Here is a 10,868-nt window from a genome sequence, read left to right on the forward strand (position 1 = left end):
TTCCCGACTCAACGCATTTCTGAACGCGAGCAATCTCATCATCGTCACCCTGCAATCTCAGTCACTATCGGCCTTCTGACTTTTTCCCGTAGGATGTTGCGCAAGTTCATGTGAGGCACAGTGGACACACACGGGCATGGTCGAGCCGCAGCAGTGTATGCAGTGCGCGGTGCTGTCTCCCGGCAAAGAAAGAAAGGATTTACGGGAGGGGCGCTTTCCGCGGATGGCTGGGAATCGCCGGCACGAGGCGACGGCCGGCCACCGCTGCTTTAGCTAGCCAGGCCTCTCGCGCCCCTCACCGGCCGGCCGTGGGGACCCGGGCGCCGAAAAGGATCGGGGCGCGCGCGGGGTTGTTCACGGGAGAAAGGCGGAAAACTACTGAAAAGGGCCCGTTCGCTATGGTGGTAGGCGGCTCCGATCTTCAATCATTGGGGCCGTGGACGCGCGGTTTCCCGAGGGGATCGCGTGGGGTGGTGGATGGGCGGCCGGCGGCAAGTGGTGGGGGCTTGGCTTCTCGAGGAAATGGACGTGCGGTAGTGGCGGGCCGGGCGCCGGCGCGCGTGTCGCCCGTTGCAGCCGGGGGATCTGAGGTTTGGACAGTAGCGGCAAGATGATTAGATGATCTAGTTTGGATTAGATCTGCTCTAACTTTCAACGCAATGCTCAAGCTAAAGTTGAGGGGCCAATGCATGCATATGGCAGCGGGGAGGAAGATCCTGCTCGGGGAGACAATGTCACGGTGCAGTGGCGTGACAGGGAGCTGGGGTGGGTCGTTTGAGGGGTGCTTGTGTCGGTGTTCGGCCTCTGAATTTTGCAGAGAAGCGCCAATCTTTAATTGCATTGTACCAAAGCGCCAATATAATTATTGTAATTCCTTATAACGTTTTTGAGTGAATAAAGTGCTTCAACCCCTCAAAAAAATCAGGGCCACTTAGGCTCGGATTTAGTTCAATATTAGGTTTTTCCTATTTCTTTTTATGTTTTGAATAAGATTTGATTCAGAAACCAATCCAATTCAATTTGGAAAATTCTAAAACAAAAATCCAATAAAATATGTAGGATTAGGGAGAATATTTCCAGACCAAATATTACATAAATATTCACTATTAAATAAATTTCGGGTTCTAAATAACTCCCTAAATGTTTTTGAACTCCAAATAAAATCTAAGGCATGAAATCCTAGTCAAAACTAGCTAAGCTCAAGCAACACAAGCAAAATTTTAATTCATAACATTCCAAAATACAAAAAATGGGAATTTTTTTACAACCTGTTTCTGTTTCACTGTTCACGAGGATGCATTTGAGATCAGAACAGAAACTCCACGTCCGAAAAGGAACATTTCCTTGGAGAACTCCCATTGTGTAACAGCAACAAAGGCTGAAGGACCAAAACTGTACTCAACTGTTTACTAAGCACAAAACCCACCAAAACAATCAAGTAAACTGACTAAATTGGGGTGAGATAAACCAGCCACCACAAAATTCTAAGTGGTATAAATAATGTCATATCTCTAAAAATAAATCAATGACTAGTTCAGAGAAGTTACATGGTACAATACTTTGACATTATCTGATCAATTTTGGCTTGGGCCAGTTCCTTTAGAGAGCCAAGCAATTTTGGCATTTTGGCTTGTGCCCAGTAGAATCTGCAGATATGAAGTTGGTCTGCAGTGGTAGGCCTCCAGAATTTGCAGTTGTGAAATTGATGTCTGCTGATGGAAGGAACTAATGTAGCTCGGATATTCTTATCACATTATTATGCAGTAGCCAAACTATCACACAGAGTCTGGTATGCTGCACTGCAACGTTTGAATTTCTCCTCTGCGGTAGCCTGCCCATGAAAGAAAATCCATAATACTCATGAGTTTTGTAGACAAACAATTGAAACAGTGAAGTCCTTGAGGTAAATAAAAAACAGAAGTTCAAAACATCAAATTAGACACTAGAAGATACAATGTTTTGCAGGTACTATGTCGGTCTGAAACAAGATTAAATGCCTGTCTTCTACTGAATCATGTGTGGCCTACTTTTGAATGGAAAAAATGGCTGTAACATATGTTTTGTATGGAACCTAGGTGAGCTGCTAACCAATCCTTATTGATCTAATGTTGCATTAATTATAGATAGTGTACTGCATTATCACTAAGGTTGGCCCATTGGAAGTGCACTCCTACAGCATTTGAGTCAAGAATAAAGGACGGAAGAGGGGGTCTGGATGCGTAGTTTTAGTTCCTGATATTTAATTTGGCTAATTGTCATCTCACGGTAGCACCTGAGCCTGAGGTGAACTCAGGAAACCAGCAGATCTATCACAGAATGAAATGAAGGCATACAAAAAAACTTTGCAAAGAGAAGTTAAACTTGGATGTTGAAAGATTACTACCTTCGATGAGCCATGATGACGATCTGGATGCCATCTAAGTGCACACGTCCGGTATCTAGTATGAAAAGGGGAGGAGATAAATGGTAAAACAAATGTTCCAGAGTAAAAACGAAATGAAGGATACGATGTTATCATGGCTCATGCCATAATCCCAAAAAAATTACTCAAGGCTAGTGAAATGCTCAAAGCCTCAACGATCTTACGCGCTTTTAACATCTTCGAGTTTTAGTGGGCCAGAAGTACTCAATCCAAGAGCCTGACGCGCCACAGATACCTCTGTCTGGGTGGATATTTCGCCCTCGTCGTCTGTTTCATAACTCCAGTGTCCGGAACTTTCTGAATGAGAACGTCTTGAATTCCTCCTTGGAAAATCATCAGATTCAAAAGACCAATAATATGTGTGCTGGTTCCCACGAAAAGCATTGCGAAAAACAGTCTCTGGTTCATCATCATCATCGCTTGTGCAAAACTCAAATCCCCCTGTCCAAACAAGAAACACCCAAACTTTATAAGGTTCAGTACAGGTCTAACTAGAATAGAATATAGTAACCGAAATAGCCGTACTTCATAAATGCTTAAGAAGTTGGAGTCCTGACTCCTGAATTAAACTACGGTGCATACCAGAAAATGATTCAAATTTATTCATTAAGTAGAAAGAGAAGTGCAGATAAGGAACTGTACCCCTGCTTTTGACAGTATCGTAAAAAAACTCATGTGGACGGAAACCATTATTCCTCGAATCTCTGACCCAACGATGTCCTCTAAACCATGAAGGTCCACTAGATGCGTCTTTTTTCTCATCTTCATCACGCCAACTCTGAACATTGTTATAAATGAAAATGTCTAGGTTAAAAACATAAGTACTTACAAGTCATTTTGATTGAAAACTGCAACCGGTGTTAAAGTGAATACAACTACGGGAGCAAAAATACAGAGCAACATTTAGTTCATTTTCTTTCCTTGCAAAACTTTAAGCAATGAAATAAAGAGACATTTCTTCTATACCAGTCTCTTGATTACTAAATTTTACACACCTTGTAGGGTTGCAAGCCTTAAAGCTGCCAATCTCAAAAAGGATTAACCCTACCAAGTTTCTCGCAGAGATCTTCCAGAACAAACTTTGAGCATTCATTTATCTCAAAACTTTGCAGGGTATATATGGTTCATATGTTTTCCAAAACACTGCACTTATTCTTGACGAATGTAAGTTAAAATTACAAGAATGCAAAGAACATGATAACAGATAATGAGTAATATGTATCTAAGTTCGATCACCCTAAGTTCAGCAGTTGTGAAAGCCAATCATCTTAACCTAATTACTCAAAACTAATTGAACAAAATTGAATGACACAAAGATGCTAATCATTTGTTTTACTGACATCGAAGAGCTGCTCGGCATACTCAGAGAGATTCCATATCATTGTTCTTTTTGTGTCTCTATTTCTCCTGCGTTTTGCATAATAATTGAACCTCTGCGGAAAGCAAATGATAGTAGTGTTAGCTCTTTCTCTGTTAAAGAAACGAATAAATTTCTAGTGATAAGTCATCATCAGTTGCAAAAAAAGAAATTAAAAGTGCACTTACAAGCAAACAAATTATACAAACAGGAAAACTTAAGCAGGCTGCGCAGGCAAAGTGGCTGAGCCAAGAAAGACAAATCACACCATGGCAAAAGATGATTTTGGGAAGCACAAGGAATTCCATTCCGGTCAAGCTTCCACGATCTAATACGGCCCTAAATATTCTCTGGGGAGCATTTTGCCAAGCATACAAGGACGTCCAAATTCACATTGAGGAACTCAATATTCAGAAGCATCTAATTTCGTCAAAACAAGCAAGCATCTAATTGAGAAGTCCCCAAATCTACCGGTGGTATGGCCTACCTTTCTCACGGGATATACATCAAACAGATCAAGCAAGAATTCCTCTGAAAATTGAGAAGAAAAAGGAAGGATTCTACCCCCGCACCTAATTCACCAAACGCGCGAGCAATACATCGACGGAAACGGAAGGCTTTCCCCCATACAGGCATTTCAGCAAACAGCCTACCGACCAACTGCAAAGTACAGGCGGATCTAACAAAATAAAAAATAAAATTCTTCCCGAGAGCTACAATCAATAACACAAAAGGGAGGGAGATGTTTACGTGTTGCCACTGGGTCTTGCGCTTCCGCTGCAGGGGAGGCGTGGAATGGAACGACGCGGTGGCCGCCAGCTGCTGCGGCGCCGCCGCCGCGAGACGGTGCGGGCGGTGGCCTGAGAGAAGAGCCGACTTGACGTGGTTCATCTCGGCGGATGGGCCGTGCGTCACACCCACACCTTTCGCTGCTGTGTCATAGAGGAGATGAGAGGCAACTAGGCTGCTGGCCCATGGGCCATGCGATGGATAATTGGTGCCGGATTGTGACCCATGTGTTAGCGTGTGTGAGAGAGTACTTATATGGGACGGCCTATCGAGAAAGCGGCATAAGCAACGCATCGATCCTTCCGAAGAAAGTTTTTCCCTCTAGTTAGGGTTTTTCCTCCTCCCGGAGGCGATTTTCGCCGCCGTCGAGAAGTTTTTCTTCCCTCTCGCCGATCTAGCCAGGAAACGACTGAGGAGCGATCAAGGGGCGATCATTGGGATCGCTACCCGCTCCTGGTCCGCTCCCTGGGTTTCGACGGCGCGTTAGGGTTTCCACCAAAGGCCCGATACATCTACATCGGGTTAGTGATCTCCATGGATTCGACCGGGGCCTCGGGGTCATCGGAGGTTAGTGATGTTGAAGCAATGATGAAGGAGCTGGGCCTGCGTGAAGAGGATCTGGACGACGTTGTGTTTGATGAGAAGGAGGTGCCAAAGGAGGCGGCAAGATGGGTTGCCCTCGCTAGGGTTAATACCAACAAGACTTACAACAAGACTTGGTTCTATCGCAACATGAGAGCTGCCTGGGATATTGCTCAAGAAGCAAAGTTCAGACCATTAGAGGATAATCTGTATACTGTGCAATTTTCATGTTTAGGAGATTGGGAACGGGTCATGCAAGGAGGACCTTGGAACTTCCGAGGGGACGCAGTGATCCTAGTGCCGTATGATGGAGTCACCAAGCCGTCCCTGATCAAGCTTGACTATGTGGACATCTGGGCTCAAATACATGATGTGCCTGATCTCTATGCGCATCTAGTCGGCCCACTTGCTTCAAAGGTGGGAGAGGTACTGCATGTTGAGCAGCCATCACATGTATCAAGGTAGATAAACCTCTCAAGAATGCAGTTTCAATGATTAGAGATGGCAAGCGCCAAATCTACAGAGTTAAGTACGAAAGATTGCCGGACTGGTGCGCGGTATGTGGAATGTTGGGACATCTTTTCAAGGAGCATGGTAATGGCATACACCCTCCCTCGGCGCTGGTGTTTAAAGATCTGAAAGCTGGCTGGTATTTGCAACCTGGAAGGGGACCTGGAGAAGGAAGAGGCCGCCGGGGGGGACGCCATGGAGGCCGATCTGGTGGTCGCGCAAACACTTATGCGACGAGCAAGGAGCAGGATGGTAAGGAATAAACAGGGGAGGTTCGTGACGCTAACGAGGATATGGCTACGGAAGAGAATAGCAAGAAGAGATCGATCGCGACAGAGAATGTAGCGAAGGCGACCACCCAAGGCATGGGAGGAGGGGCGGAAAGCTCAGATGCTAATCAGCTGGCGCTCATACCGCACAGCGATGCCACGTTGAGCCCTCCCCCGAAGAGGGATCCGAAGCGCAACAAGGTCTCAGAAGGCAAGGATGGTGTTGGTAACACAAGAAACCCATTGGCGGGCTCCTTCGAGGGGCACCGCCGGGGACAATGAGTGCCCTAGTGTGGAACTGTCGCGGAGCGGGTAATGACGCGACAGTTCATGAAATTTGCGATCTCGCGAAGAAGTTTACCCCTACCCTTCTGTGTATCATTGAAACTCAAATAGATGGTGTTAGGGTAGAAGCTTTAGCAGGAAAGTTAGGCTATGACTGTGCTTATGCGGTCGATAGCCAGGGTAGAAGTGGAGGCATTGGTTTGTTTTGGAATAAAGAAATAAAGATTGAAGTTTTGGGTTACTCCGTGTATCACTTAGATGTTTCTGTGGAGGAACCGGGCAAGGAAAAATGGCGCATGACAAGTGTGTATGGTGAAGCTCAGACCAACCTGAGACACCAGACTTGGGATGTTTTGAAAAACATAAGCACGTTAAGTGCGCTGCCGTGGCTCTGCATAGGGGACTTTAATGAAGTGTTACTATCGGAAGAGCACGAAGGAGTTGGGAGACGTAGCAACGCTCAGATGCAAGCTTTTCGGGAGGCAACAGACGTTTGCGGTTTGCTTGATCTTGGCTACAGAGGCCGTTTTTGGACCTTCGAAAAGAAAGTCGCAGGAGGTACTTTTACGAGATGCAGGCTAGATCGTGCGCTATCCAACGCGCAATGGTCTGCCATGTTCCCTCTAGCTTGCGTTGAACACTTGGAAGCTGCGACATCTGATCACACCCCGATTATGTTACAATGGGACGGAACGGACAGAGTGACGACTAAATATAGTTTCCGCTATGAAGTGATGTGGGAGACGCACGAAGGACTGAAAGATACGATATCCAGTGGGTGGGCGGGGGCGCCATGCATGACAGTACACGAGATGAGATAGAAGCTAAGTGCCATGTCCAAAAACCTCCATGCTTGGAGTCGTGATACATTCGGTAGTGTCCGCAAAGAAATAAAACTTATGCAACAGGAGCTGAAATGGCTACGGGATGATCCGGTGAGGACGGGCCCGAATCACATGGAGCTCAAAATTAACGAGAAACTAGTTGAGTTGTATCACCGCGAAGAGATCATGTGGCGGCAAAGGGCAAGGGTACAATGGCTTGCGGCTGGAGATAAGAACACGAGATTCTTCCACTTGCGGGCTAGTCTAAGGCGAAAAAAGAATATGATTAGGGCCCTACAGAATTCGTTGGGGGTTTTGGTGGAGGACCCGGTGGAGTTGAAGGTGTTGGCAAATGATTTCTACAGAGATCTCTATACTTCAGAGGGCGTGCATGATATGGAGGTTGTCCTGCAACATGTCCCGAGGAAGGTAACGGCTGGCATGAATGCTAATCTGTGTGCCCCATACACTAGTGATGAGGTAAAAACGACGCTTTTTCAAATGTTCCCAACTAAGGCACCAGGCCCTGACGGCTTCCCAGCTCATTTCTATCAACATCACTGGGACATATGTGGAGAAGAAGTGACCAGAGTGGTGCTCAGGATTGTTAGGGGGGAGGAAAGTCCCGAGAGCATAAATGACATAGTTTTGGTTCTTATTCCAAAAGTTACTAATCCCTCACTCCTGTCACAGTTCAGGCCTATCAGTTTATATAATGTATTATATAAGATTGCCTCTAAGGTTGTGGCTAACAGGTTGAAGCTAATCCTGCCGGGTATTATTTCAAGGGAGCAATCAGCTTTTGTTCCTGGAAGGCTAATCACGGATAATATCATTTGTGCATATGAGTGTCTACACTTCATGAAGAGGACGAAGTCTAAAAATAATAGTTTTTGTGCATTGAAGCTGGATATGATGAAAGTGTACGACAGACTTGAATGGCCATACCTGCAAGCCATCATGGTCAAGTTGGGGTTCGAGCAGCAATGGATAGATATTGTGATGGGCATGGTATCCTCAGTTTCATTTTCGGTTCTGTTCAACGGAGAAAAGCTTGACAGTTTTCAGCCTACTAGGGGAATCAAGCAGGGAGACCCAATCTCCCCCTACCTTTTTTTTGATCATAGCAGAGGGCCTTTCGTGCCTCCTGAAATCCAGTTCTGAATCATCAGTTTTGATCGGTGTGAAGGTGGCTCCTACATCGCCATCTATCAATCACCTTCTATTTGCAGATGATAGCCTATTGCTTTTCAAATCTAGCATGGAGGGAGCTAATGCAGTGTCAAACCTACTGGAGTCTTATTGTGGTGCTTCCGGACAGAGGATCAATCATGACAAATCTTCAATTTTCTTCAGCAAGGGATGCAGTCAACCTTTGAGGGATAGCATGAAGAACATTTTACAAGTCCAGAACGAGTCATTGACAGACAGGTATTTGGGGATGCCTACTGATGTGGGTCACTCCAAAAATGGGACTTTCAAATATCTCGTTGACAGGGTTTGGGATAAGGTAAAAGGCTGGATGGAGAAACTTCTGTCAGTTGGTGGTAAAGAAGTTTTGATCAAATCGGTTGCTCAAGCTATTCCAGTTTACTCCATGTCATGTTTCAGATTGCCTCGTGGACTGTGTGACAAGATCACATCCATCATACGCCAGTTCTGGTGGGGCAGCAAAAGAGGTAAAAGAAAACCTAACTGGGTTGCATGGGATGTGCTCACCTGGCCTAAACATGTAGGAGGTTTGGGTTTCCGTGATATAGAGATTTTCAATTTGGCACTTCTGGCGAGGCAGGCGTGGAGAGTGCTCAACGACCCTGAATCTTTAAGCACTCAAATTCTGAAAGCGGCATACTTACCAGGTTCAGATTTACTAGGAGCTGAGCTGGGCTCTCATCCTTCACAAATTTGGCGAGCAATTTTGGACGGTCGTGACATCCTAGCTCAAGGGATTATAAGAAGGATTGGGGATGGGGAAACAACAATGATTTGGGAGCAGAACTGGATCCCAAGGGACGGAGTCAAGCGTCCTCTTACCTCGTTAATCCAACATCCGCCGATCCGAGTGGCTGAACTCATTGACAGAAGCTCTGCTATATGGAGAGAGGAGGTGGTGCGGAACACCTTTACACAGTTTGATGCAGAAGCAATTCTTAGAATACCACTTTGTGATAGAAGGGTTCAGGACTTCTGGGCCTGGCATGAAGAGAAACGAGGGATGTTCACAGTTCGTTCTGCATACCGTATGATAGTGAGGATCAAGATGGAGAGGGAAGCGTGGCTGCAGGAGAGGGAAAGCACGTCTCATACAGCATCAACACAGGGGAGTTGGGATGATATCTGGTCGTTGCAGGTACCGACCAAACTGAAAATATTCTTGTGGCGGTTAGCACAACACTCAATGCCTTCACAAGAGCTCCTTCATCATAGGAATATGTCCACATCGCCGGCTTGTATTTTATGCGGAGCACATGACAGCTGGAGACATGCCCTTTTGAGCTGCCCTGTGTCACGGTCTACATGGGCCCTGTCGTCTCGAGCAGATCAGCACAAATCATGAGGAGAATGCCAGAAGCTGGATATTTAACATGAGCGACACTCTGGATACTGAGGCCTTTCAGCGCTTATCGGTCTCACTGTGGGCAATTTGGAGTGCCAGGCGAAAAGCGCTTCATGAGGGTATCTTCTAGAGTCCACATGCGATCAACGGTTTCATTAACTCTTACTTGGCAGAGTTGCGGTCACGTCACACAAGTCCAATGACAGCCACATCAAGGGCTCCTCCAGCGGCCAAGGTTTGGGTGCCACCACCGGAGAATTATGATAAGGTGAATGTTGACGCTGCCGTTAGCCGCAGCGGGCGTCATGGGGCAGTCGCGGCCATCAGCCGTAGCAGAGATGGGACCTTTCAGGGGGCGTCTATGGTCGTATTCCCCACGGTGATCGATCCTGCAACCCTGGAGTCCATGGCAATTAGGGAAGGGGTTGCCCTCTCACTGGATTTGAACACTCAGAACGTTCACATAGCGTCAGATTGCAAGACTGTGGTGCAGGAAATCAAGGAAGGGAGCAGATCAAGCTATGGTGCTATCATCCACGAGATTAGCTTAGCCTTTAGTGCTTTTATTTCTTGTAATATAGTTTATGAAAATAGGAGCTCGAACTTCGAGGCTCACAATCTAGCGAAGGATGCTTTACACCTGGGACCGGGCCGCCATGTATGGCTAGCTCACCCGGGAAACCTTCCGTCCGTCCCTGTAAATGTGGTGACGAGTTAATAAAGCTTCGTGTGATTGTCTCAAAAAAAACTTATATGGGACTAATTCTCTAAAAAACTTATATATGAGACTAATGGTTCCTCAAAAAAAAATGTGGTACTAATACCTTCACTTCACAAAAAAAATGTGGGACTAATACCCTGCCTCAAAAAAATGTGGGGCTAATAACCCTAAAAAAAGTGGGACTAACTAATCAGAGAGGGTGATCTAAAAAAACTAATCAAAGGGTACCTGGCATGCCTTTTTTTTGTGGGTTGTGAGCATGCCACTTGGTGCGTCTATCCACCACCACATGTAGCGCGTTGGGTTCACCCCACGGAGGCACGATTTTTCCTCTTTTCTACACGTATTTTTGGATTATACGGATTTTGAATTATACTAGATTTTCCTATGTTTTCCTGGAAAAAAATCCTCGCGTGAAGCACAATTGTACTTTCCGAAAAGGGGAAATAACAGATGTGCTTCTCACGGAAGCCCAACTACGCTTTCTTTCTTTGGGTTTTTGAAAAAAAGAATCCAGTTTGCATTTCTTTCTTTTTCGGTTTCCTATTTTGG

At 45.8% G+C, this 10,868-nt stretch overlaps 1 protein-coding gene across 1 annotated transcript; it reads right to left on the reverse strand.

Annotated features, from left to right (window-relative positions):
• Positions 1-1,329: 1,329 nt before the first annotated feature.
• On the reverse strand, positions 1,330-4,712 carry LOC119342766. Its single transcript, XM_037614154.1, has 6 exons — positions 4,530-4,712; positions 3,763-3,855; positions 3,065-3,200; positions 2,587-2,863; positions 2,384-2,438; positions 1,330-1,831 (listed from the first exon to the last, which is right to left on the reverse strand). The coding sequence occupies exons 1-6, from the start codon at positions 4,668-4,670 to the stop codon at positions 1,757-1,759; spliced, it is 777 nt and encodes a 258-aa protein (XP_037470051.1). The 5' UTR covers positions 4,671-4,712; the 3' UTR covers positions 1,330-1,756.
• Positions 4,713-10,868: the final 6,156 nt, after the last annotated feature.

Source organism: Triticum dicoccoides, chromosome 1B (assembly GCF_002162155.2).
Source record: "Triticum dicoccoides isolate Atlit2015 ecotype Zavitan chromosome 1B, WEW_v2.0, whole genome shotgun sequence".
Lineage (NCBI taxonomy): Eukaryota > Viridiplantae > Streptophyta > Magnoliopsida > Poales > Poaceae > Triticum > Triticum dicoccoides.